The sequence below is a fragment of the Zeus faber genome, assembly GCF_960531495.2.
Source record: "Zeus faber genome assembly, chromosome: 15".
Lineage (NCBI taxonomy): Eukaryota > Metazoa > Chordata > Actinopteri > Zeiformes > Zeidae > Zeus > Zeus faber.
The window spans coordinates 2,930,156-2,955,341 of record NC_137194.1 but is presented as its reverse complement, the minus strand read 5'-3'; the positions used below and the strand labels follow the sequence as shown (position 1 = coordinate 2,955,341).

The following is a 25,186-nucleotide window of genomic DNA, read 5'->3' as shown; positions in this document are numbered from 1 at the left end:
ATCACCTGGTCCCCGGGCGCGTCCACGTACGCTGCCCACTGCTCCTGGCTGTGCCCCCGGAGGAAGGACAAGCCAGGATGGTTAAATGCAGAGGATCCATTTCACCGGCCACCATCAAAAAGCATGTGCGTGTGCGTGTGTGCAAGCATGTGTTGTAGTGTGGTGTGTTGCGTGACTAATAAAGACTGTTTCTTTCTTCTTTCTTTCCTCTTCCGGTTAACGACTCTTTTTTTGAATTGAGTGAGTCGTCAGGAGCCAACTCTGAAAAAAGAGTTGAACCTTTCACAACTCGATGGGAGGACCTGGCTTCTTCTTCGGTGGTAAAATATATAACAACAAGAAAAACAAAAGAACAGTATGAACAATTAAAACAATATGAACAATTAAAACAATATGAACAATATATAACAATATGAACAATTATAACAATATGAACAATTAAAACAATATGAACAATATATAACAATATGAACAATTATAACAATATGAACAATTAAAACAATATGAACAATTATAACAATATGAAAAATATATAACAATATGAAAAACAAAAGAACAATATGAACAATTATAACAATATGAACAATTATAACAATATGAAAAATATATAACAATATGAAAAACAAAAGAACAATATGAACAATTATAACAATATGAACAATTAAAACAATATGAACAATATATAACAATATGAAAAATAAAAGAACAATATCAACAATTATAACAATATGAACAATTATAACAATATGAACAATTAAAACAATATGAACAATATATAACAATATGAAAAACAAAAGAACAATATGAACAATTATAACAATATGAACAATTATAACAATATGAAAAATATATAACAATATGAAAAACAAAAGAACAATATGAACGATTATAACAATATGAAAAATTATAACAATATGAACAATTATAACAATATGAAAAATATATAACAATTTGAAAAATAAAAGAACAATATGAACAATTATAACAATATGAACAATTATAACAATATGAACAATATATAACAATATGAAAAATAAAAAGAACAATATGGACAATTATAACAATATGAAAAATATATAACAATATGAAAAATAAAAGAGCAATATGAACAATTATAACAATATGTAAATATGGCTGTTTTTAAAGAACACGTTGTGCAAAATATGAACCATGCAGGGAAATAAATCACAGGATATTAGTTATTAAATCCCATGATATATTTTTAAATATTCTGATACAATTTGTAAAAAATGTAAAACTGTGATAATGACCCTGGAAGTTTAAAAGCAGCAGATGGGAGTTTGTCGGTGCTCACGACCGCCCCCGGCGGTGAAGCCCAGACTGCACCGCAGGGGAATTCAACTTCATCCAAAGTCATAATTAAGATATTTTAGCACCAATAAGAAATGACACCAACATTTCTAGTGAATTAAATAAAATAACTCATCAATAAAGCTCCAGAATGCACACAATGAAAAGGTCGTACACATTAAATCCTCAGTGATAAAAACTTTATTCAATAAAACAAACATACAACTTTATTTACCAAGTGGTTTTCCGACATTTGGTATTAAAAGAAAAGCATTTTAAATATTTACATATTTTTCTGTACAAAGTATAAACCTCATTAAGTCGTGATAAAACTTTACATACAGTTTACTGCAATTCCCTCAAATTAAAACAATAAAAACATGATGAGCTTAGTTTCAAATCTTCAAGAACACTGTTACAACAGGCGGAGCAAGGCACTAACGCTGCAGGGTTTAAGGTTCAATTCCCTTGAGCAGCTCATCACACGGAGCAAGGCACTACCAGGGTGACAGGTTCTATGTTCCAGGTGTGGCCACAACAAAGTTCCTTTTTATCATCAACAACATCCTCATCATCATCGTCAGACAGCTTCACACCCCAAACCCGAGCAGAGCTGTGACCTTTGACCTCACACTGAAGTTGAAGAGCCACAGGATGTTTGGTTCATTAACCCCGTAAGTCCCATTTATCACAAAATTAAATACTCCTCACCCTGATATGGTCCCTGTGTGTGTGTGTGTGTGTGTGTGTGTGTGTGTGTGTGTGTGTGTGTGTGTGTGTGTCCCTGATAAAAGTCCAACATGTTGTATGTACACAGCTGCTTGAATGAGTAAGGCCCCAGTGCTTTTAAGAACAACATTTCCCTTTAATTTCATTCTATAATTCTATATAAAGAACATAGAACTAAATGCGACGACAGGATGTGGAACTACAGAAGCACAGGATGTAAAAACCATCGCTCTCGTGTCAGTGAACAGGTTCCACCTCACACTGACCCGTCACTACGTTGAAGAAATAAAAACACAGATTACCCAGAATCACAACCACCTGACGGGGAGTGGGATCAGACCCGGCGAGAGGATCACAGAGAGGCAGAGCAGGAGCGGCAGGGGCGTGGCCTGGAGCCAGCGGGCGGAGCTTTTAAGCTCCACCTCCACAGGGAAGTGGTCGCTCATCTTAAGAACCTGGCAGACAGAAGCAGCAGAGCACAGAGTGTGAGGAGCGCCGAGCGGGTGCGACGGGACGATCAATCAGAGCTCGGGTCGTCAACGGCCTCGTTATCGGTTTCCAATCAAACCGATCGATCGGTTTCTACGTCATCCTGAGGTTTTGTTGTTCAGCCGTAATGATGAAACCAGCGCTGCGAGACAAGATGTGTTGGATTATTAGTTTGCCCTCGTGTACGTATGTTGCCGTTTTTTTGTTTGAGGTTAATTGCATTTTGCTAATTCTCCCTAAATCCCCGGCTCCCGGTGTGAATGAAGTCTGTTTTTTAAATGTATGAGATTCATTTGAATGTGAAAATTAAATTGATATCAACCACTTTCACTTTCACGGGGGTCGCGGTTTCTATTTTTGCCAGCCCCTAAAATAGTAGAACAGCCTCCATTAGAGACTTGTACTATTTTAGGGACATTAGGTGATAAATGTGTCACAGGACTGAGCGGCCCTGAAGGTACGATGAGAAGACAGTGACCGCATGGGGAGCAGCCCTACACTTAATATCTCAGAGCACAAAGACAAGGTGGAGAGGAAGATGGAGGGAGGGTAAAGCGGAGGAGGAAGGAGCAGAGGGGGAGCTGGAGCTTCACCTCCTGCATGGGGAGTCGGAACTGTTTGGCGATGTTGAAGACCTGGGCGGAAAGCGGCTCCACACCCTTCAGGAAGGGTCTGCCGTGCACCACGATCCTAAAACACAAACAACAAAACAACACGCGGCGTCGGGCGAGGCTTCTGGGGCGGAGCAAGAGGGCGGCGGGCGTGCACCCAAAACTCCAGGCTTCAGAGGGTTCAATCACCCCTTCCCCCGAGAGAGACAGACAGACAGACAGACAGACAGACAGACAGACTCCGCTACCGGTCGTAGGCGCAGTCGGTGAGATCGCTGGCCGTGGTGTCCACCTCGTTCCCGATCAGCCAATAGAAACCCGACTTCGTGAAGAGTCGGATCCGCTTCCTGTCAGCGCGCGTCATGTGGGCACAGCCGGCGTGGAAGTCCCCCAGGAACATCACGTTCTGCACACACACACACACACACACACACACACACACACACACACACACACACACACACACACACACACACACACACACACACACAGACAGACACACAGTAGAAATTAACTTGTAAAAAGTTATTGACACATGAACCTAAATAATGAAATGTAAAGTTGTCTTTTTTAAGGAACCAAAAGTCAGCAAAAATACATACATACAAATTATATTCAAAATATATTTAAGTACAACTTCTAACCCAGTAAATACAACTGAAATGGTTTAGATGTAATACAATTTCAGTGTGTTAATTGTGAATCCATAAAAAGTAAAATACTGGTAAAATACTACATATACTTTCAGATAAGTCTTAAAACCGACTTGAAATGTGCTTTTCAACAAGTTGAAACAGGTCACCGAGCTCCCAAAACATGTTTCTCAGGTTTGTTTTGCTGAAAATACCCCTCAGGTGACGCGTTCTAGCCATTGTAACATGCCTCTAAACCCTCCTGTTCCTGACTGTTTAAGTGGGCGGAGCCTCCCCCCGAGGCCCCCAGTTCTGTCAGCCAATAGGGTTTGCGCTTTACTCCGGGTCGCGTTGTATTTACTCCGTAACTGTCACTGGATCAATCCAGTTTCTGAATCTTCATCATATTACATCTGCAGCCTCCTTAAAAAGTTTGTTCCCACTTTGGTTGCCGTGCTCCAGGATTGTGGATGGGATGGAGCAGACGACCATATCAGGAAATCCGTGACCAGCTGACGTCAGGTTGTGCAGAGGGTAGAAAAACCCTCTGGAGACGGTGCGTTCGGAGCGGTCGGAAACCTGAGCATTTTGTTTTCCAGCCATTACTTTGTCAAAAGTTCACCTCATTATTTGACCTTTTGACCACGTCTAATATGAACATCCCATAATGTAACGTTTTATATATATGACAGGGAATAAGGAAAAGCAGAATAGTTCCCCATTAAGTTTAGTTTTTACTTGGACATAGAAAAATGACATTTGCATCAACATCGTTTTGTGAACAGCGACAGGAAGTCGTTCAAACAAGATGGAGTTCAGGCTGTTTGGTCGTTTTTTGGGCTGTTTTTCTGGCTGCACGGCGGTGGCCATGTCGATTGTTCTATTCCCCCCTCCCCTTTCCTGACCTTAGTGTTCCACTTCCCGGAGACTTCCTGGAAGACGTCGTAGAGACGATCCATCTCCTGCACAGCCTGACGAGGCTCCGTGTGGAGGGCGACCAACGCAAAGTCCTTCACTGCTGCTGGGGGGATACGTGAAGGTCAAGCTGAGATAAATGCTGCGGCGCGTGGTTCATCCCTACATGCACTCACTGGTTTTGTTACTCTGGAAACGGACGCAGAACGGTTCTCTGACAAACGACTGTTTCTTCTGGTACTGATGCTGCGCTGTTAGCTTGACCGTCTCCTTCCTGTGGGGAGAGGAGGCGGAGAAGAGAAGGGGGATGAGAGGTGGAGAAGGACATTAATCGTCGGCCCAACCTTTCATCAGGAGAATTTGTACTGGAAGCCCGGGTGTCCCTCAGGGCTCCGTCCCGGCTCCTCCGCTGTTCCCCTTCTACACTGACTCCGCCCATGGCTGTATCTCTGCATCTCATAAGTGGCTCAGGAGGTGGAGCGGGTTGTCTAGTCATCGGAAGGTTGCCGGTTCGCTCCTCCTGGGAGCGTGCTGACGTGTCCTTGAGCAAGACACTTAACCCCCTAATGCTCCCCGGGCGCCGCCACAAGGCAGCCGCTGCCCCTACATACGTCAGTTACTAGGATGGTAAAATCCCCCGTTAGTCTCCTCTACCTCCATCCTCTATCTCTTCCTTATAGCGTTGGGGAGCGGGTGAAGGTCCTGACCTGTACAGGTAGACGTACTGCTGCATGTTGTCAGCTGAGTTTCCCAAACTCTGACTGGAGACGAACTGGTAGTGGAAGTTGTCATCGAAGCTGAGAGGACAGAGAGAAGGAAAGAGAGAACGTCAACAGCACAGAGGGAATTCACTGCAGAACGCAGAACAGCGCCGGGAAAACACCGAGCATCCAACCACCACCCACAGCCGCCAAACTCCCAGAGTCCAAACTGGGACAACGGGCAGCACTGGGCAACTCTGGGGGCAACGGCACAATTTGGACCAATCGGAGAACATCCGATCCCGGATGAACGGTGTTTGTAAAGAACACCGGTGGTGGTGGTGGTGGTAGTGTTTAACCCGCCGGCAGAGAGTGGAAGTTTAAATGTCAATCACAGGGAGTATTTTTGAGCGACGTCATCAGGAATGAGAAAAGTAAAGAAAAGCAAAATAAGGAAGAAGATTGTTGTGATTATTACGTTTGAGTGCGATTGTTAATAATACTGTTTGGTAAATGTGATCCTACCTGCTACTGATCCTGTTGAAGGCAGACAGACATAATAGTTAGTACTACAAATATATTCACGTATTAATGTATCAGAAATCAGAAAGAGAGTAAAACTAACCCTAACCCTGGGGGGACATTTCCTCTCACTGTACCTGTTCAGACTCTCCACCAGACCCTTTATGACCAGATTCTGAGGATCCTTCACTTCCTGCAGGAGGCAGACATCACAACGAGCCACCACCTGCAGACAGACAGGCGAGCAGGGAGACAGACAGGTGAGCGGGGAGTCAGAGAGACAGGTGAGCAGGGAGGAGGGCGAGTTTGTGGGACTCAGATTGTGTTTCTTTCTGCTTCGGTCCCCGTGGTCCTTTCAGTGGACATCCATTCTACCCTAATTACCCTGAGAGTCGGGCAACAAAGATTCAACGCCGGCCGGTGGAAAGCAGGCTTCTCAAACTACGGCTCCCGGGAGACGCTTGGACGCTGCGGAGAAGAAGGGAGGAGAGGGAGGTGCGTGCTCACTCTTTTCAGGGTGCTCATGATCCGGTGGTTTGCAGCTTTGGTGCCGTTCAGACTCTGGACGTTGAACGCGCAGATCTTGAACGCTGAACTTTGACCTCCGCCGCCCAACAGGAGGCAGAGCGGCAGGAGGAGCAGAGGAGGAGAGCGCCACCTCATGGCCGAGCTGCAGAGGACACAGAGCAGATGGCTCTCAAGCAGAACCCCCAACCCTGCCGTGTTAGTGCCTTGCTCTGGGGGACAGGACCCCCAACCAGCTATAATGAGGCGTGGCCTGGCGGGTGATTGACAGGTGTGGTTGCTAGGAGACCACATCAAACCGTATAAACGGCTCCTTTGTGTCGTTGGGAAATGAGTCAAGCTGCAGAACGACAAAACAAAAGAGACAAAATGGAGGAAGGAAGGAGACAGCGAGAAGCAGGTTTAAAGACCAAACCTGCTTCTCGCTGTCTCCTTCCATCCTCCATTTTGTCTCTTTTGTTTTGTCGCACACACACACACACACCTTTACAGTGTGTGTGTGTGTGTGTGTGTGTGTGTGTGTGGGTGTGTAAAAATGTGTGTGTGTGTAAAAATGTGTGTGTGTGTTACAGTCTGTGTGTGTGTGTTAGTGTGTGTGTGTAACAGTGTGTAACAGTGTGTGTGTTACAGTGTGTGTGTGGGTGTGACAGTCTGTGTGTGTGTGTGTGTTAGTGTGTGTGTGTAACAGTGTGTGTGTTACAGTGTGTGTGTGGGTGTGACAGTGTGTGTCTAACACTGTGTGTGTGTGTTGCAGTGTGTGTTATACTGTGTGTGTGTTACAGTATGTGTGTGTACAGTGTAAGTGTCTTTGTTACAGTGTGTGTGTGTGTGTGTAAAAATATGTGTGTGTGTAACAGTGTGTGTGTGTGTGTGTGTGTGTGACAGCGTGTGTGTGACAGTGTGTGTATGACAGTGTGTGTATGTGTTACACTGTGTGTGCGTGTTGCAGTGTGTGTGTGTGTTACACAGTGTGTGTCTTACACTGTGTGTGTGTGTGTGTGTGTATGTGGGTGTAACAGTGTGTGTGACAGTGTGTGTGTGGGTGTGTGTTGTGTCACAGTGTGTGTGTGTGTTACACTGTGTGTGTGTGTTGCAGTGTGTGTGTTACACTGTGTGTGTGTGCGTGTGTAAAAATGTGTGTGTGTAAAAGTGTGTGTGTGACAGTGTGTGTGTGTGTGTGTGTGACACAGTGTGTGTGTGTGTGTGTTGCAGTGTGTGTGTGTGTTGCAGTGTGTGTGTGCTACACAATGTGTGTGTGTGTGTGTTACAGTGTGTGTGTGTATGTGGGTGTGACAGTGTGTGTGTGACAGTGTGTGTGTGTGCGTGGGTGTGACAGTGTGTGTGTGTGGGTTGTGTCACAGTGTGTGTGTGTTACACTGTGTGTGTATGTTGCAGTGTGTGTGTGTCACAGTGTGTGTGTGTTACACTGTGTGTGTGTGTGTGTGTGTTGCAGTTTGTGTGTTACACTGTGTGTGTGTGTGCGTGTGTAAAAATGTGTGTGTGACATTGTGTGTGTGTGTGTGTAACAGTGTGTGTGTGTGTGACAGTGTGTGTGTCTGTGTGTTGCAGTGTGTGTGTGTGTTGCAGTGTGTGTGTGTTACACAGTGTGTGTGTGTTACAGTGTGTGTATGTATGTGGGTGTGACAGTGTGTGTGTGACAGTGTGTGTGTGTGTGTGTGGGTGTGACAGTGTGTGTGGGTTGTGTCACAGTGTGTGTTACACTGTGTGTGTGTGTACAGTGTATGTGTGTGTGTTACAGTGTGTGTGTGTGTGTGTAAAAATGTGTGTGTGACAGTGTGTGTGTGGGTGTGACAGTGTGTGTGTGTGTGTGTGTGTGTGTGTGTGTGTGTGTGTGTGTGTGTGTGTGTGTGTGTGTGTGTGTGTGTGTGTGTGAGAGACAGTGTGTGTGTGTGTGTGGTGTCACAGTGTGTGTGTGTTACAGTGTGTGTGTGTGTGTGTTACAGTATGTGTGTGTGTGTGTGTGTGTGTGTGTGTGTGTGTGTGTGTGTGTGTGTGTGTGTGTGTGTGTGTGTGTGTGTGTGTGTGTGTAAAAATGTGTGTGTGTGTGTGTGTTACAGTATGTGTGTGTGTGTGTGTGTGTGTGTGTGTGTGTGTGTGTGTGTGTGTGTGTGTAAAAATGTGTGTGTGTGTGTGTCTCCGTCCTCCATCCAGATTCCTTTCATGAACTGGGACATTTTCAACATTATTTGTATAATTGGGATGAATCCATCTTCACATCCTGTCAGAACAGAGAGACGCCAACGACTGGAGCTGTCCTCCATCCGCTCCTTTAAAGGTCTGTTTGAGCAGCCAGTCGTCCAGTCATGTAGTCAGTCAGTGTGTGTTTGTGACAATGTGTGTGACCGTGTGTGTGTGTGTGTGTGTGTGTGTGTGTGTGTGTGTCTGTGTTAGATAGTATGGAGTATGCTGCTTTGGATTCGTGCGTACGTGCCTTGAAGATCTTTTACATGAAAAACATCCACATTGAAATTACGGCCAATAATGAGCAAAGTTAAGAGAACAGACAACAGCCACTTGATCCTGAAACACACAACAGTGAATTAGGAATAAAAACAATATTGATCAATAATCAGTTTTGTCCATTTCTGTAACTCCACTCTACAAATAACAGAGCAGAACTTTTAAGGATATTTTACGATGTTTACTTTGTCATTATACTGCTCAGTTCAGTCTCTGAACTAATAATAATAATAATAATAATAATAATAATAATTATAATAATTATTATTATTATTAATAATAATAATATAATAATACTATATAATAATAATTAATAATATTTGTTATCATTATTGTTATTATTATTATTATTATTATTATTATTATGGTTCCAGCCCTGCCATATTGTTTTTGTTCATATTTTTATTATTTTTCTCCTTGGTATTTTTCTGGCTGAAAGTGTCTGGTGTGAAGCAACCGCCGAACCCACGGACAGGAATGAAGCGTCGTCATATTCGGGAGCGGATATTTGGAGCAAGAATTAGTAAAAAAACGTTGCCGACGTACCGGAAGGAGCAGAACGTTAGCAGAGCGGGGCGGGGCGGGCTGGGGTGGTGGTGGAGCCGGCTGGGATGGTGGAGCTGTCTAGGGTGATGGAGCTGGCTCGGATGGTGGAGCCGGCTGGGGTGGTGGAGCCGTCTAGGGTGGTGAAGCTGGCTGGGATGGTGGAGCCAGCTAGGGTGGTGGAGCGATGAGCTTTGAGACAAAATCATCCAATCTGTCATACTATGTGCAGGTTGGGGCCGGAGGGTGGAGACCCCATTGGCAGGAATTGGTTGATTTGCGCAGGATTTGCGTCGGGTGGAGTCAGCACTCGGAAAACTTGTTTGAACCGATGCTGCGTTCCATGGGAACTCTGAAAAATTGTTATTCGACTCAATAAGAAGGGATGCTGCATTTGACAGGAACCCGTAAAACGCGGTAATTTGTGACTAATGCGACGAACCTGGACCCTGTGCATCGCTGCACGCAGCTTTATTTATTACTGTTGTTGTTATTTGAGGTGTTTTGTGCCATTTCACCACAATCTGCCGATGATCATTGGTTTAAACCAGAACGCCAGGACTCAGCCTCCAATGATCACAGATTTAAGTATAATAAAAAACCAACATAATGAGCCGATTTAAACACGATTTGTTTATTGATTTAACACACGACCTGTGGAAAGGCTCCTGGTTTCTACCTTGTTGGAATGTCTGTGTTTTTATTTTGTGTTTTGCTGCTTTCCTTGATCAAATAAAGTCTCATTCTAAGTGCTTCACCTGTCTGTCTCTCACTACTTGTGTCCTGCGAGGCAGATCGACAGCTCAAGTTCCCCTCTCCTGCTGCTCAGAGTTAGGGGATTTTTTGTTTTATTTTTTGCAATTTTATTTAATTTCAGGACCTTATTCTTTTGTTATTTTTACTTAATTTTTTAAATACTTTTAATGTTTTTATTAGTCTACTTTGTTAAATTATACTTTGGGGGTACATTATGAGTTTGGGGGTAAATTTATGACCCAAATCTAAAAATGAGAATAGTATAATATTTACCTATTTTTATTAAATGCATTTTGCTTCACTTTATTATTATTTATATTATTATTATTATTATTATTATTATTATTATTATTCAAGATTCAAGAGGATTATTCGTCACATACATATACATACTTCCATACAGGTACAACGCAACGCACCCGGTAATTACGCACAATTATAATTAGTAGTAGCAGTAGCAGTAGTAGTAGTAGCAGTAGTAGTAGCAGTAGTAGTAGTAGCAGTTGCAGTAGTAGCAGCAGTAGTAGTAGTAGTAGTAGCAGCAGCAGCAGTAGCAGCAGTAGTAGCAGCAGTAGTAATAGTAGCAGTAGTAATTGTAGCAGTAGTAATAGTAGCAGTAGTAGTCGTAGTAGTAGTAGTAATAGCAGTAGTAGTAGTCGTAGTAGTAGTAGTAGCAGTAGTAGCAGCAGTCGTAGTAGTAGCAGTAGTAGCAGTAGTAGCGGTAGTAGTAGTAGTGGTGGTGCTGGTGGTGGTGGTAGTAGTTTTGGTGGTAGTAGTAGTAGTAGTAGTAGAACTAGTAGTAGTAGTAGTAGTGGTGGTGGTGGTGGTGGTGGTAGTAGTAGTAGTAGAACTAGTAGTAGTGGTGGTGGTAGTAGTAGTGGTGGTGGTGGTAGTAGTAGTAGTAGTAGTAGTAGTAGTAGTAGTAGTAGTAGTAGTAGTAGTAGTAGTAGTAGTGGTGGTAGTGGTGGTGGTAGTAGTAGTAGTAGAACTAGTAGTAGTGGTGGTGGTAGTAGTAGTGGTGGTGGTGGTGGTGGTGGTGGTGGTAGTAGTAGTAGTAGAACTAGTAGTAGTGGTGGTGGTAGTAGTAGTAGTGGTGGTGGTGGTGGTGGTGGTAGTAGTAGTAGTAGTAGTAGTAGTGGTGGTGCTGGTGGTGGTGGTAGTAGTTTTGGTGGTAGTAGTAGTAGTAGTAGTAGAACTAGTAGTAGTAGTAGTAGTGGTGGTGGTGGTGGTGGTAGTAGTAGTAGTAGAACTAGTAGTAGTGGTGGTGGTGGTAGTAGTAGTGGTGGTGGTGGTGGTGGTGGTGGTAGTAGTAGTAGTAGTAATCCATATTTTAAAAGTTTTCTCACTTGTTTCACCATCTTTGAGGAAATCAGTGCTGCAGGAAAATTATTCCTGGAGTGAAAGTTTCCACTCCAGGAATAATTCCAGGCGGCGGAGGATCCTCCAGACCGGGATTCAAACCCACAAACACCAGCTGCAGCTGCCCTCTGCCCCCACTGGCTGCCCATGAGCAAAGCACTAAAACCTAATGTAGTGTAACCCTGCGCTACAGAGCCACGCCCCGCTGTGTGACTGGGGTGGTGAGCGGCTTACACGCACACACACACACACGCACACACACACACACACACACACGCACGCACACACACACACACACACACACGCACACACACACACGCACACACACACACACGCACACACACACGCCCACACCCCCAGGCAAACATACCACAAAGGGTTAGTAACCCTCCACGCATGAGGGTGGAGGTTTATTCCTCAGTTTGAAGATAAAATTAGGTAAACAGTGTAATATTCATATGATATGAGGTAAACAGTGTAATATTCATACAACAGGAAGTAAACAGTGTAATATTCATACAACAGGAAGTAAGGTGCTCTCACCTGGTCTGCTGTTCGTCCGAACCCTGTGTTCAGGTGTCTCTTCGCGCCTCACCAACTTCCTGCCTAAGCCCCGCCTCTTGTCTAAATAACCCATGGCCAGGTGTGACCGCAAACCACGCCCACTCGTGTGGGCCCCGCCCGCTGGCGGTGAAGAGGCGTTTTCGTTCCCCGCAGAGTGCAAATATCCCAGCATGCAACGCGGTTCATGCTCCACAAAACAGGTTTTGTTCTGACTCGTTCTGCTTTTAAATGACGTCATTTTCAGCTGCTCACCTGTGTTTATCAAAGAGCAGCAATTGATATAGTTGTGCATCTAAATGTGATGAAAATATCATCAAACATGATGTGAGAATCTGCATCATCAATCAAAATATTATTTAAATTATCTATAATGTATATATTTAAATATAAAAAATACATATGTATATATTTACATGTATATATTAAAAAAAATATATATATATATAAATATAAATATATAAAAAAGAATATATATATATATATATATATATATATATATATATATATATATATATATATATAATTATTATTATTATTGTTATTATTATTTTAAGAAGAATATCAAAATAATGAGATGTCCATGCTGGTGTGTACACCTGTGTTTTGAATGTCATATTCATTATGTTGAGGGAGGCTTCAGTATAAGTTGTTGTACTTTCAACATTTTATATTTTATTCTTTATTTATTGAGATTTTCACATGAACGATTCGCGCGCGCCCGGCGTGCTCGTCTGGTGCGCGCGCCCCTCGCATCGGGGCCGCGCCCCCGTCGCAGCGGGATCAGCTGCTCCGGGACCAGGACCGGGACCAGAACCAGAACCAGAATCAGGACCGGGACCAGGACCGGGAGGACTTTAGTCCGGTTCGGTCCGTTCCACCCGGACTTTCACCCGTTTACCTGCCGCGCATGGACTGACAGGAGGCCGACAACTAAAGCACCGGGACCCGGGTGAGTCCAGGGGAAGCTCCCGGTGTCTGACCCGCAGCCCCACAACACTGAGCTAGCTGCTAGCTGCTAACTGCTAGCTGCTAGCTGCACAGACACCAGGAGAGTCGCACGAAGTTAGAAAAGCAGTCAAGCTGGTGCATCCCAGTGGATTTATTCATGTTTCGTGTTCCTTCAACTATTTAACTGATCATCCATCACATAATGATGCAAACTGCAAACTTCAACCTAGTAAACACAGTTATTATCACAGTTCAATAACTTATCCTGTGCAGACGGTCGCATATTCTGTATATTTTATGTATATTTGACTCTTCTTGTTTTGCAGATGTTTTTATTTACTTTTTATTTTATTTTATTAATGTTTTCCTCAGATTCAGGTTCTCTTCTGAAAGAAACATTTAAAAACACCTCTATTATAGATATTCTGTTATATATATATATATATATATATATATATATATATATATATATATATATACTGTTATATATTTCCTACCAAAAGTACTCCAAGGAAGGACGACCGCTGAACCGGCAACAAGGCTCATTGATGCACGTGGGCAGTGAAGTCTAGTCCCGTGTGGTTCGATCCCCCAGAAGAACTACTGCAGCACAAAGTGTTGAAACAGTGAATGGTGCTATGATAGAAAGGTGTAGAACACACAGTGCATGGCAGCTTGCTGCGTATGGGAGCTCACAGTGTCCATGCTGACCCCTGTCCACCCCTGAAAGCTCCTACAATGGACACGTGAGCGTCACCACTGGACCATGGAGCAATGGAAGAAGGTGGAGGTCTGATGAATCAGGTTTTCTTCTGCATCATGTGGATGGGCGGGGTTAGGGTCCGATCCCATGGAGCATCTGTGGGATGTGCTGGAACAACAAGCCTGATCCATGGGGGCCCCACCTCCACCTTCCAGGACTTAAAGGATTTGCTGCCAACGTCTTGGTGCCAGATACCACAGAACACCTTCAGAGTCTGGTGGAGTCACTGCCTCCACAGGTCACCCCCACCCCACCTGACATTCGGAACGCTCCATCCCTGACCACCTTCAAGAACCTGCTAAAAACCTGCCTCTTCAACGAGGCCTTACTGCCACCGACACTTTTTTGCTTTCTTTTTCTGTTATTTATCTTTATCTACGCTGCCTTGTTTTTTTTTTAGGTTTTTTTTGTTTTTCCTGTCCTGTCCTTGGGTTCCTAAAAGGCGTTATGTAGATCCCAGTTATTATTATTATTATTATGATTATGATTATTATTATTATTATAAAATTCCTCCTGGCGTCTATGGGTGGTTTTTCCACTGAGCTGCAGTTTGAGGCCAACGTTAATGCATTATTAATGTGTTTCCACTGCTCGGGAACTGGAACTGACTCAGAGCTTCATCTTGGAAGAAGTTTGTTTCTATCTGTTTGGTTGCCTGTTTTACTTCTGGGATATGACAACTGTGTCCCGGTTGCCCCGGCAACCAGATTGAGGCCATTGTCAACCATCTTGTGCGTTGTGGTTGCCACGTCGTCAACCACTTTTCCATAAAACAATAAGCACAGGCAACCTCTGTCTGTTTGGAAACTTCCACCGAGGAAAATGAGTTTTCCTGGTGCAACCATTTTGGCAGTCTTGGCAACAAACTGTTGATGCATGGTGGCCAACTTGGCAACCACTTCTAGAAGTCAGTGTTTGGTTGCCTTTTTTTTATTTATTTTTTTATTAAATTCCCTCCGATGATCATGACAATATTTGATTATAAATAAAATGATTCCGTTGTCCTGTCTCTCCATCCCCCCCTAGTGGCCCTGAGCCTCATGGCGTCCCGACTTCTGGACCGTCTGAAGCGCTCGCTGTTCAAGGAGGGCCAGGGGGCGGAGCCTGAGCCCGAACCTCCTGGAGGCGAGGGAGGGGGTGGGGCCGAGTTGGATGATGAGCGCTTGGAGGCGGAGCTAGCGGAGGAGGACGAGTGTGTGAGCGAGCGGCTGGGGGGGACGCTGTGCTTCGACGGTGGAGCTGGGGGAGGAGGGAGGGAGGACGGCGGCGAGGGTGAGGAGGGGTCCGGGATGGACAGCGACTCGGACTTCCTGGGCGAGTCCATGGAGGAGGGGCTTAGCAGCACAGGTGGGACCTGCTGCCGTGGAAACGACTTCCTTTCATATTTCACAAATGTATGCTGACGACATAATAAAAACAGGAGTAAATAGTAAAATAGTATTACTTTCTACTGGTGTACTCAAGGGTGTGGGCTGTAAGTGGGTGCAGCTTTGAGTCCTGCCATGTTTACCTGTGTAGACCTGTTTTCTAATTTGCACGTTAACCTGTTAGCGCTGTGATTTTATGATGTTTCGTCTGCGTTTTTGTCTTTTAGTTTGAAGCCTTTATTCTGCTTTGCTATTATTTAATGTCCTTTATACCTTCTCAAAGCACGTTGAGTCGCCCTGGTGCATGTAGTGTACCGCCTACATAGTTCGCTGGGATGCTGTTTCGGACACAGCGGAAGCATTATAGTAACTTAAGGAAGTTGTTGTGGCAAATAGTACTCTGAAGCTGTGAGTTTACTTTTGTCGATTCACAATTGATCAAATGTCATGAGACAAATGTCATTTAAAAAATGACACGGTTTAAACTGTATTTTGTTTTTGTTTCTAAGTTGTTGTTTTTTTAATGACGTTCATATTTCATTTCATAATTAATTAACATGATAAAAAAAACACCTTCATGAATTTCTGTAATTTTATATGATATATAATATCGTTTTTTTTTTTTAATTTTAAGCAAGAAAACAAGGATCTGGTTATTTTTTGGGGTTATTTGATTTGACGTGTTCCTCAGTTGAGCCGCTCTCTCCGTCTCTCAGATGCCAGTCCTGTGGGCGTGTCCTCCCCAGGCTCCTCCCCCTCAGTGATGCAGCAGCTGCAGCACAGCTGGAGGAGCCTGACTGGCAGCGGGGGCCCCGCCCCCTCCGGCAGCGGAGGCTCCGCCCCCTCCGGTGAGAGTTTGCTGTTCGAGGTGACGGACGCCAGCGTGGTGCTGGAAGGAACCTCCAAATACGTGGTGAGCGGAAACACAGCACGTGTAGATGATGTCATCCCTAAAATGCACACGATGGAACAAAAATCAACCCAGTTACTGTTCTCTAGCTTTGTTTTTTCATACAATACTATTTAAATCATCTATAATTCTGAGAATTCCTTATTTGAAGGTCTTTTTTGATGATGTTAACTCATTGTTTCTTAATCAGTTTAATTTGGTATTCATTCATTCATTGAGTCATTTGTACAAATGGATAAATGCAAAACAAAGCTCATTTTAGATGGGTCATTTCTGACCTGACGCGCGTTCTAAACTGAAGGTGACTTATTAAAAATGAGCAACATACTGTCGGTCGATGTTATTGGTTATCGTTATTGGATATAAACGGTAAAAATGTAAATGTGTTTCTGAACGTGTGGCTGTGCAGTTTTAACCCTGTAGAGTCTAGTTTATGATCCAGAATATAAAAACTCTGACCGAAGGCAGCTGGAATGCACAGTGACGTCACAGAATCACAAATTATAATTACAGAACTTCACATGAGGTTGTTGTAACACAACAAAAATACTTGTAAAAAAATATATTTGATTATTATTTTTATAGTATATTTAAGAAGAAACAGTCTTTATTCATCACGCAACACACCACACTACAACACATGCTTGCACACACATGCACATGCTTTGATGGTGCCTGTGAAATGGATTCTCTGCTTTTGACCCATCCTGGCTTGTCCTTCCTCTGGGGGCACAGCCAGGAGCAGTGGGCAGCGTACGTGGACGCGCCCGGGGACCAGGTGATAAATGTCCATTGCTGGTCAGACCATGATGGGTGCATGTTTTTGGTGGGGGACCTTACTGACGTGAGGTGGAGGAAACCCCATGTGAGTGTACATGCAAACTCCACACAGAAAGGCTCCTATTTGGGAGATAACCCACCGGAGCACGGTGCCAACCGTATATTGTGTATATTTAAAACAATATATGGCATTGCTGTTGTTATTATTATCACAAAACAAAAACCTTTTATTTAAACTAAAACAAAACTGACGTTTAAACCAGAAAAACTGAAACAAATGAATTATTATGACTTTGTTGAATCATTTCAATTGTTTGCTTCTCGCGAAAAGTTGACTCCACGAGACGGCGCCGTAACCTGTTGGACCGCCGCTCCTTCTCTGAGGGCTGCGCTTTCTGTTCCACCACTCGTTTGGCTCTGACGTCAATCTGAATTGAATATGTACATTTCAATTGAAATATATATAAAAACAAAATATATATATGTTAACGAGTACAGAAATGGTCCAAAGGGCAAACAACTCAACTCAGCCCAAAATGAAATCTTGAAATAATACAGAAAATAGAATTGTAGAAATTGAACGACAGTAACCTTTCGACATTGTTTTCCATCTTCTCTCTGGTGCACGGTCAGTGACGTTTATTGTCAGGGGATCTGTGCTCATTTCAGAGGAGAAGGGAGGAAACATTCATCCCTGGAAGTGGGGAAACACAAAACGAGACAATTTAATATTCCACCAGTCGCAGAAAACGTCCCGTCTTCCTGGAAGAATGTCTAAGAATACGTAACAACACAACAAGTGCTCAGAGGGAGAGTCCTGGAGGGGATTGTTGCGGCCGTGTGCCGGGTGGTGACTCAGTGGTTATGTGGATGTTGTTGCCATGGAGACGTGAATGTCAGGGGCGATGTGGGAGGCGGTTTGGTCAGCCGAGTTAAACTGCGCTGGGAGCCGTGAAACGGGAACGCGCCGGATTCCATTCTCACTTTCCAAAATGAGAGGCATTCACTGAGAGTGGAGCCATTCATGAAAGAAATCTGCTGAAAAGTGAGATGAGAGTGTCTGACTTGGTGAAGCCTTAAAATCATCCCAAGAGACGGGATAAAAAGTTGTGTTTTAGATGAACACATAAACATATTCGCCTCCACCTACGACCGTCTGAGTGGGGCTGATTCAGGCTCGGCGGAAGATTGTCTTCGTCTTCAAACTCTGTTGAGAATCGTCGACAGTTTCGTCGGGATGGAACTGAGTTTTGATTTCAATTCAACAGGTTTTATTAGGACTGTACAGGCAGGAATGTGGAGGCAGACGATGCGCCGTGGCGACCCCTCACGGGGGCCACCCAGGGGGGGAGACCCGGACTGAAATGTGGAAACCTTGCCCTTAAAAAATATACTTGTGAAAATATAACCTAAAAAAAGGAGTGTGTGTGTGTGCGCGCGCGGGGATAGGTCGAGCGGGTCGTCGAGTAAGCTGAAGGTCGCTGGTTCGATCCAAGGCTCCTCCTGGTAGCGTGCTGACGTGTCCTTGAGCAAGACACTTAACCCCCTAACTGCTCCCCGGGCGCCGCCACATGGCGCCCGCTGCTCCTACATATGTCAGATACTAAGATGGTAAAAGCAGAGAAATTGTGAATTTCCCCGTTGTAGGACTGATAAGGGTATAAAAAATAAAAAGTGTGTGTGTGTGTGTGTGTGTGTGTGTGTGTGTGTGTGTGTGTGTGTGTGTGTGTGTGTGTGTGTGTGTGTGTGTGTGTGTGTGTGTGTGTGTGTGTGTGTGTGTGTGTGTGTGTGTGTATATATATATATAGTACAAGTAAAGAGTCATGTTATGGGCTATAATAAAGACTTGCAGTAAACCCTCCCTCTAGCTCTACACCATCCATGTTGTCCAGTCCGGCTCCAGTGATAAAACTCCGGCGGTCATCACGCGTCGCTACTCGGACTTCCAGCGTCTCCACGCCGCCCTGCGCCGCAACCACGGCGACCAGATGCAGCGCGTCTGTTTCCCACGTAGGTGGAGGGTCGGCCATTTTTACATTTACATTTTACATTTAGTCATTTAGCAGACGCTTTTATCCAAAGCCACTTACAAGGGAGAATAACATTCAAGCTACATTTTTGTACATTGACACCTCCAAGGAAGTGCCGCAGGGCAATTGGGACGGGCTTATGGTCATGATAACCGTGAAAACATGAAACTCAAATCAAGCGCCACGTCTCCTTGTTGCTAGGGAAGAAGCTGCGTCGGAACTTCACGGCGGAGACCATCGCTCAGCGGAGTTGGGCCTTCGAGCAGTACCTGTCTCACCTGTGTTCCCTGTCTGTCCTGCGGGGGGCGCTGTGCGTACGGCTGTTCTTCTACCTGTCGGACCTTCAGACCGGACAGCTGCTCATCAGGTAACAACACCGCTGGTCTAGAACTGGTTCAGAACCGCTGGTCGAGAACTGGTTTAGAACCGCTGGTCTAGAACTAGTTTAGAACCGCTGGTCTAGAACTGTTATAGAACCGCTGGTCTGGAACTGGTTTAGAACCGCTGGTTTAGAACTAGTTTCGAACCGCTGGTTTAGAACTAGTTTAGAACCGCTGGTCTAGAACTGGTTTAGAACCGCTGGTTTAGAACTAGTTTTGAACCGCTTGTTTAGAACTGGTTTAGAACCGCTGGTCTAGAACTGGTTTAGAACCGCTGGTCTAGAACTGGTTTAGAACCGCTGGTCGAGAACTGGTTTAGAACCGCTGGTCGAGAACTAGTTTAGAACCGCTGGTCTAGAACTAGTTTAGAACCGCTGGTCTGGAACTAGTTTAGAACCGCTGGTCTGGAACTGGTTTAGAACCGCTGGTTTAGAACTAGTTTAGAACCGCTGGTCTAGAACTAGTTTAGAACCGCTGGTCTGGAACTGGTTTAGAACCGCTGGTTTAGAACTAGTTTCGAACCGCTGGTTTAGAACTAGTTTAGAACCGCTGGTCTAGAACTGGTTTAGAACCGCTGGTTTAGAACTAGTTTTGAACCGCTGGTTTAGAACTGGTTTAGAACCGCTGGTTTAGAACTGGTTTAGAACCGCTGGTCTAGAACTAGTTTAGAACCGCTGGTCTAGAACTGTTATAGAACCGCTGGTTTAGAACTAGTTTCAAACCGCTGGTTTAGAACTAGTTTAGAACCGCTGGTCTAGAACTAGTTTAGAACCGCTGGCCTGGAACTAGTTTAGAACCGCTGGTCTGGAACTGGTTTAGAACCGCTGGTTTAGAACTAGTTTAGAACCGCTGGTCTAGAACTAGTTTAGAACCGCTGGTCTGGAACTGGTTTAGAACCGCTGGTTTAGAACTAGTTTTGAACCGCTGGTTTAGAACTAGTTTCGAACCGCTGGTTTAGAACTGGTTTAGAACCGCTGGTTTAGAACTGGTTTAGAACCGCTGGTCTAGAACTGGTTTAGAACCGCTGGTCTAGAACTGGTTTACAACCGCTGGTCGAGAACTGGTTTAGAACCGCTGGTCTGGAACTGGTTTAGAACCCCTGGTATGGAACTGGTTTAGAACAGCTGGGCTGGAACTAGTTTAGAACCGCTGGTTTAGAACTGGTTTAGAACCGCTGGTTTAGAACTAGTTTTGAACCGCTGGTTTAGAACTGGTTTAGAACCGCTGGTTTAGAACTGGTTTAGAACCGCTGGTCTAGAACTAGTTTAGAACCGCTGGTCTAGAACTGTTATAGAACCGCTGGTTTAGAACTAGTTTCAAACCGCTGGTTTAGAACTAGTTTAGAACCGCTGGTCTAGAACTAGTTTAGAACCGCTGGCCTGGAACTAGTTTAGAACCGCTGGTCTGGAACTGGTTTAGAACCGCTGGTTTAGAACTAGTTTAGAACCGCTGGTCTAGAACTAGTTTAGAACCGCTGGTCTGGAACTGGTTTAGAACCGCTGGTTTAGAACTAGTTTTGAACCGCTGGTTTAGAACTAGTTTAGAACCGCTGGTCTAGAACTGGTTTAGAACCGCTGGTTTAGAACTAGTTTCGAACCGCTGGTTTAGAACTGGTTTAGAACCGCTGGTTTAGAACTGGTTTAGAACCGCTGGTCTAGAACTGGTTTAGAACCGCTGGTCTAGAACTGGTTTACAACCGCTGGTCGAGAACTGGTTTAGAACCGCTGGTCTGGAACTGGTTTAGAACCCCTGGTATGGAACTGGTTTAGAACAGCTGGGCTGGAACTAGTTTAGAACCGCTGGTTTAGAACTGGTTTAGAACCGCTGGTTTAGAACTAGTTTAGAACCGCTGGTTTAGAACTAGTTTAGAACCGCTGGTCTAGAACCGCTGGTCCAGAACTGGTTTAGAACCGCTGGTTTAGAACCGCTGGTTTAGAGCCGCTGGTTTAGTACCCCTGGCCTAGAACTGGTTTAGAACCGCTGGTCTGGAACTGGTTTAGAGCCGCTGGTCTGGAACTGGTTTAGAACCGCTGGTCTGGAACTGGTTTAGAACCGCTGGTCTGGAACTGGTTTAGAACCGCTGGTCTGGAACTGATTTAGAACCGCTGGTCTAGAACTGGTTTAAAACCCCTGGTCTGGAACTGGTTTAGAACAGCTGGGCTAGAACTGGTTTAGAACCGCTGGTTTAGAACTAGTTTAGAACCGCTGGTCTAGAACCGCTGGTCTAGAACTGGTCTAGAACCGCTGGTCTAGAACTGGTTTAGAACCGCTGGTCTAGAACTGGTTTAGAACCTCTGGTCTGGACCTGGTTTAGAGCCGCTGGTCTGGAACTGGTTTAGAACCGCTGGTCTAGAACTGGTTTAAAACCCCTGGTCTGGAACTGGTTTAGAACAGCTGGGCTAGAACTAGTTTAGAACCGCTGGTTTAGAACTAGTTTAGAACCGCTGGTTTAGAACCGCTGGTTTAGAACTAGTTTAGAACCGCTGGTCTAGAACCGCTGGTCTAGAACTGGTCTAGAACCGCTGGTCTAGAACTGGTTTAGAACCGCTGGTCTAGAACTGGTTTAGAACCGCTGGTTTAGAACCGCTGGTTTAGAACTAGTTTAGAACCGCTGGTCTAGAACCGCTGGTCTAGAACTGGTCTAGAACCGCTGGTCTAGAACTGGTTTAGAACCGCTGGTCTAGAACTGGTTTAGAACCGCTGGTCGAGAACTGGTTTAGAACCGCTGGTCGAGAACTGGTTTAGAACTGGTTTAGAGCCGCTGGTCTAGAACCTCTAATGTTGTGAACAGTGCAGTTAGCAGCACCACTGAGTTGCTGTCTGTGTTGTGTTGTGGAGGGTGGGCCAGCACCAGGAGGCCTTGGGTCCGCTGCTCAACGCCAAGCGGCTGCAGTGCAAGCTGGGATGGGACGATTACCGTGGCAACCAGAGCCCCGCCGCCACCTCGTCCCATTGGCTGTTCACGCTGGTGGCGCTGGCGAGCTGCTTCCAGGAGGTGGAGCAGCTGGAGGAGGCGCACGAGCACTGCCAGCTCGCCGTGCACGCTCTCACCCCGCTGATGTGCACGCCCCCTGCACACAGCACTGGGAATAAGCCACTCCCCCTTGAAGAAAAGCTACACCCACCCCTCACAACGCCACTTCCACCAGATGACAAGCACCACCCACCTCACACCAAGCCACACCCACTGGGGGACAAGCCCCCACCACAGACGGTGACAGACGGTCCCCGCCCGCCGGAGCTGGACAAGCCCCACCCCCTGTTGGTCCCTTTGCTGAGGGCCATCGTGCGGTTGTCGTGGCAGACGGGGCGGGACAAGCGCCAGTGGGAGGAGCTTCTGCAGCGGCTGGAGGAGCAGTGGGCGGGGCTAGACAATCAGCCAATCATCAAAGAGTTCCTGGTCAAACACAACCTGAGGGAGGCCGAGGACGAAGGGTAGACCACACACACACACACACACACACACACACACACACACACACACACACACACACACACACACACACACACACACACACACGGTTCAGTAGCTAAATGAGCACTTTTTAAACTATATTTTAGCAGCAAATATATTTATATTTAATCTCCAGTTTATTATCCTAGGATTTAGAGGCTGTGTATAGAACAACGTACAGCGTCCACTTCCACTTCCAGGCCTTGAGTATTTAATGGACGCACAAGTTCCACACAGCTCTCCAGGACTGTGTCCAAATACTGTGATTCCACTCTTATGGTTTGAACATTTCAGTACTCGTATTGTTAGGACTCGATGCGTCCCACACGGTTGTAACTTCTCCTCAACAACATTAAGTCATACATACTTTATAATCTGGTTGGAACACAAACCAGGAAATGGTGTTGTCTTAAAGGAGCGTCACAGTGACCTTCACACTGTTCAATCAATGCTCTTCATCCACACAGCGATGATTCTATTGTGTAAACATGGTAAAATGATCCAGATGGAGGCGTGGCACCGCGTTAAAGGGTATCCTTCGTAAACGTGTTGACGTGGAGGGAAAGGGAACACCACGTAAAGCCAGCAGATATTTATGTTTTCAGAATGAAGGGATGGATCAACTCAGGTCAGGATCAGATCAGGTCAACTCTCAAAAATACAGAAAAAAATCATTAAAACATACAAAATAGTCATTTTGCTGCGGACCACCTGCAGATCCTCTTAGGACCCCCCAGGGGGACCGCAGACCCCAGTTTGGGAACCCCTGCACTCGACTTTGCACAAATGTTACGTCTTTAGTTCAACGTGATGAAGCTGAGAATCCTGGATTTAAAAGCAGACATCAGGATGTATCTTTTATATTATACTCTGAAATATTGATTGTGTGGTTTTATATCGTTCATATTGTGGTATTACACTCACACATGCAGTACTTTGTACTGGGTTTACTGCATTGTACTTTTACTGCACGAAGAACACACGTCTTCTATGCAAAACATCTTTAAAAGATACGTTTCAGTTTGCACACTTTATTATTATTCTTTTGATTATTATCATGTTTTTATACCAAGTTGAAATCTGTTTTATGTCCTGCATGGTGCCGTCTACACCCCCACATTATGTTATATTATATTATATGATATTATATTATATTATATTATATTATATTAGATTCGATTTTGTTATATTATATTATATTATATGAGATCATATTATATAATATGATATGATATTATATTATATTTTATGGTATTATATTAGAAACATTTTGATTATATAGTTAAAGACTTTGTTCACGTTAAGGGTATACCTAAAGTTCGGCATTACAGCTACGTTTATTATAAAACAGGATTTAATAGCATTATTTGTTCTTGTTTCAGTAAAACAAGGTTTTTTCCATTTATACAGTGTATTCATTTCATACAATATGATGGAATATATTATAATATAAAACAACAAGTTGAAGGTTTTTTCTGTTATTGACTGAACTGAATTTCTCAGACTTTGGGAATTTGTGATGTGTAATAATATCTTATTATTTTTATTATTATTATTGACAATTATATGATGATAATATCTGTGGCCTTCAAACTGCGTCATCTGTGTGTTGTTTTTAATTTAGGAATTATCTTGATGGAACAAAGTGCATTTGTTGTTTCATTTGAACCTGGTTCAATTTTGTTGTTTTCATACCCAGCGAACACCATGTGGAACTGGTTCTTCTCTTTTCTGTTTTCAAATCCTCTTGTTCATCCTGGAAACCAACACTTAAACTTACATTTTATATGATTACAAAATGAAACAATCAAAACGTATCATATTTTGAATGATCCAAATGCTGGATTCCTTAGTAATCCTTATTTTATCAACATTAAAATGTGATCAATGAGGTCAGGGCCATTTCAGAATAAAAGCGCAGCGTCAGACAGTTGGTGCACTTCAAGGAGGATGTGTAGATATATCTACATGGTTTTTAAACAAGTGGAATGTACACTGGCGGGCCCCTCAGAACGTCCCCAGGAGCCCGCATTGGGTCGGGAGCCACCGGTTGAGAACCATTGGATTTGGTGGTTTGGAGCAGGAAACGCTTAATTTCAGATATGATGTCACACTCCAGCTGCTCAGCGGTGAAACGTGGAAATGTTCCCCAAAGGTTTTCTCAAAGTTTTTTTTTTTTTTTGTGGAAAGTCTGTTTTACAGAATAAAAGTGTCACTACCTTAAACCAAACTGTTTAAATCACATTTATTTAGAAATTATTTGCGTCAATCCAGTCGAGCGATGTCCAGTCCAATCACAGATGATGTCCAGTCCGGTCCAGTCACAGGTGATCTCCAGTCCAGTCACAGGTGATGTCCAGTCCAGTCCAGTCACAGGTGATGTCCGGTCCAGTCACAGGTGATGTCCAGTCCAGTC

At 44.4% G+C, this 25,186-nt stretch overlaps 2 protein-coding genes across 5 annotated transcripts; one reads left to right on the top strand and one right to left on the bottom strand.

Annotated features, from left to right (window-relative positions):
- Positions 1–1,537: 1,537 nt before the first annotated feature.
- LOC307241435 (deoxyribonuclease-1-like 1) lies at positions 1,538–9,632 on the bottom strand. Of its 4 annotated transcripts, none has more exons than XM_080015527.1 (10): positions 9,463–9,632; positions 6,418–6,580; positions 6,048–6,136; positions 5,914–5,925; positions 5,395–5,484; positions 4,864–4,961; positions 4,678–4,793; positions 3,389–3,546; positions 3,123–3,219; positions 1,538–2,495 (listed from the first exon to the last, which is right to left on the bottom strand). In XM_080015527.1, the coding sequence occupies exons 2-10, from the start codon at positions 6,571–6,573 to the stop codon at positions 2,349–2,351; spliced, it is 963 nt and encodes a 320-aa protein (XP_079871653.1). In that variant the 5' UTR covers positions 6,574–6,580; positions 9,463–9,632; the 3' UTR covers positions 1,538–2,348. The 4 variants fall into 4 exon arrangements, with proteins under 4 accessions (XP_079871653.1, XP_079871654.1, XP_079871655.1 ...); XM_080015528.1 differs by having other exon boundaries at positions 4,678–4,790; XM_080015529.1 differs by lacking the exon at positions 5,914–5,925.
- A 3,308-nt stretch (positions 9,633–12,940) lies between these two features.
- On the top strand, positions 12,941–24,986 carry snx21 (sorting nexin family member 21). The gene is made up of 6 exons (XM_080015926.1): positions 12,941–13,087; positions 14,876–15,196; positions 15,933–16,129; positions 18,775–18,916; positions 19,138–19,303; positions 22,155–24,986. Exons 2-6 carry the CDS (start codon positions 14,890–14,892, stop codon positions 22,753–22,755), a joined length of 1,413 nt encoding a protein of 470 aa, XP_079872052.1. The 5' UTR covers positions 12,941–13,087; positions 14,876–14,889; the 3' UTR covers positions 22,756–24,986.
- The last annotated feature ends 200 nt before the right edge of the window (positions 24,987–25,186 follow it).

What these genes read in the sequence shown, in the direction of transcription:
- LOC307241435 (XM_080015527.1), bottom strand. Translation starts at nt 6,573, where the DNA reads ATGAGGTGGCGCTCTCCTCCTCTGCTCCTCCTGCCGCTCTGCCTCCTG. An exon ending in TTTCCAGAGTAACAAAACCA is followed by an intron (nt 4,794 to 4,863) that starts GTGAGTGCATGT and finishes GTATCCCCCCAG; the next exon opens with CAGCAGTGAAGGACTTTGCG. An exon ending in ACCGACTGCGCCTACGACCG is followed by an intron (nt 3,220 to 3,388) that starts GTAGCGGAGTCT and finishes TTTGTGTTTTAG; the next exon opens with GATCGTGGTGCACGGCAGAC.
- snx21 (XM_080015926.1), top strand. Translation starts at nt 14,890, where the DNA reads ATGGCGTCCCGACTTCTGGACCGTCTGAAGCGCTCGCTGTTCAAGGAG. An exon ending in GCAGCGCGTCTGTTTCCCAC is followed by an intron (nt 18,917 to 19,137) that starts GTAGGTGGAGGG and finishes CCTTGTTGCTAG; the next exon opens with GGAAGAAGCTGCGTCGGAAC. An exon ending in ACCGGACAGCTGCTCATCAG is followed by an intron (nt 19,304 to 22,154) that starts GTAACAACACCG and finishes TGTGTTGTGGAG; the next exon opens with GGTGGGCCAGCACCAGGAGG.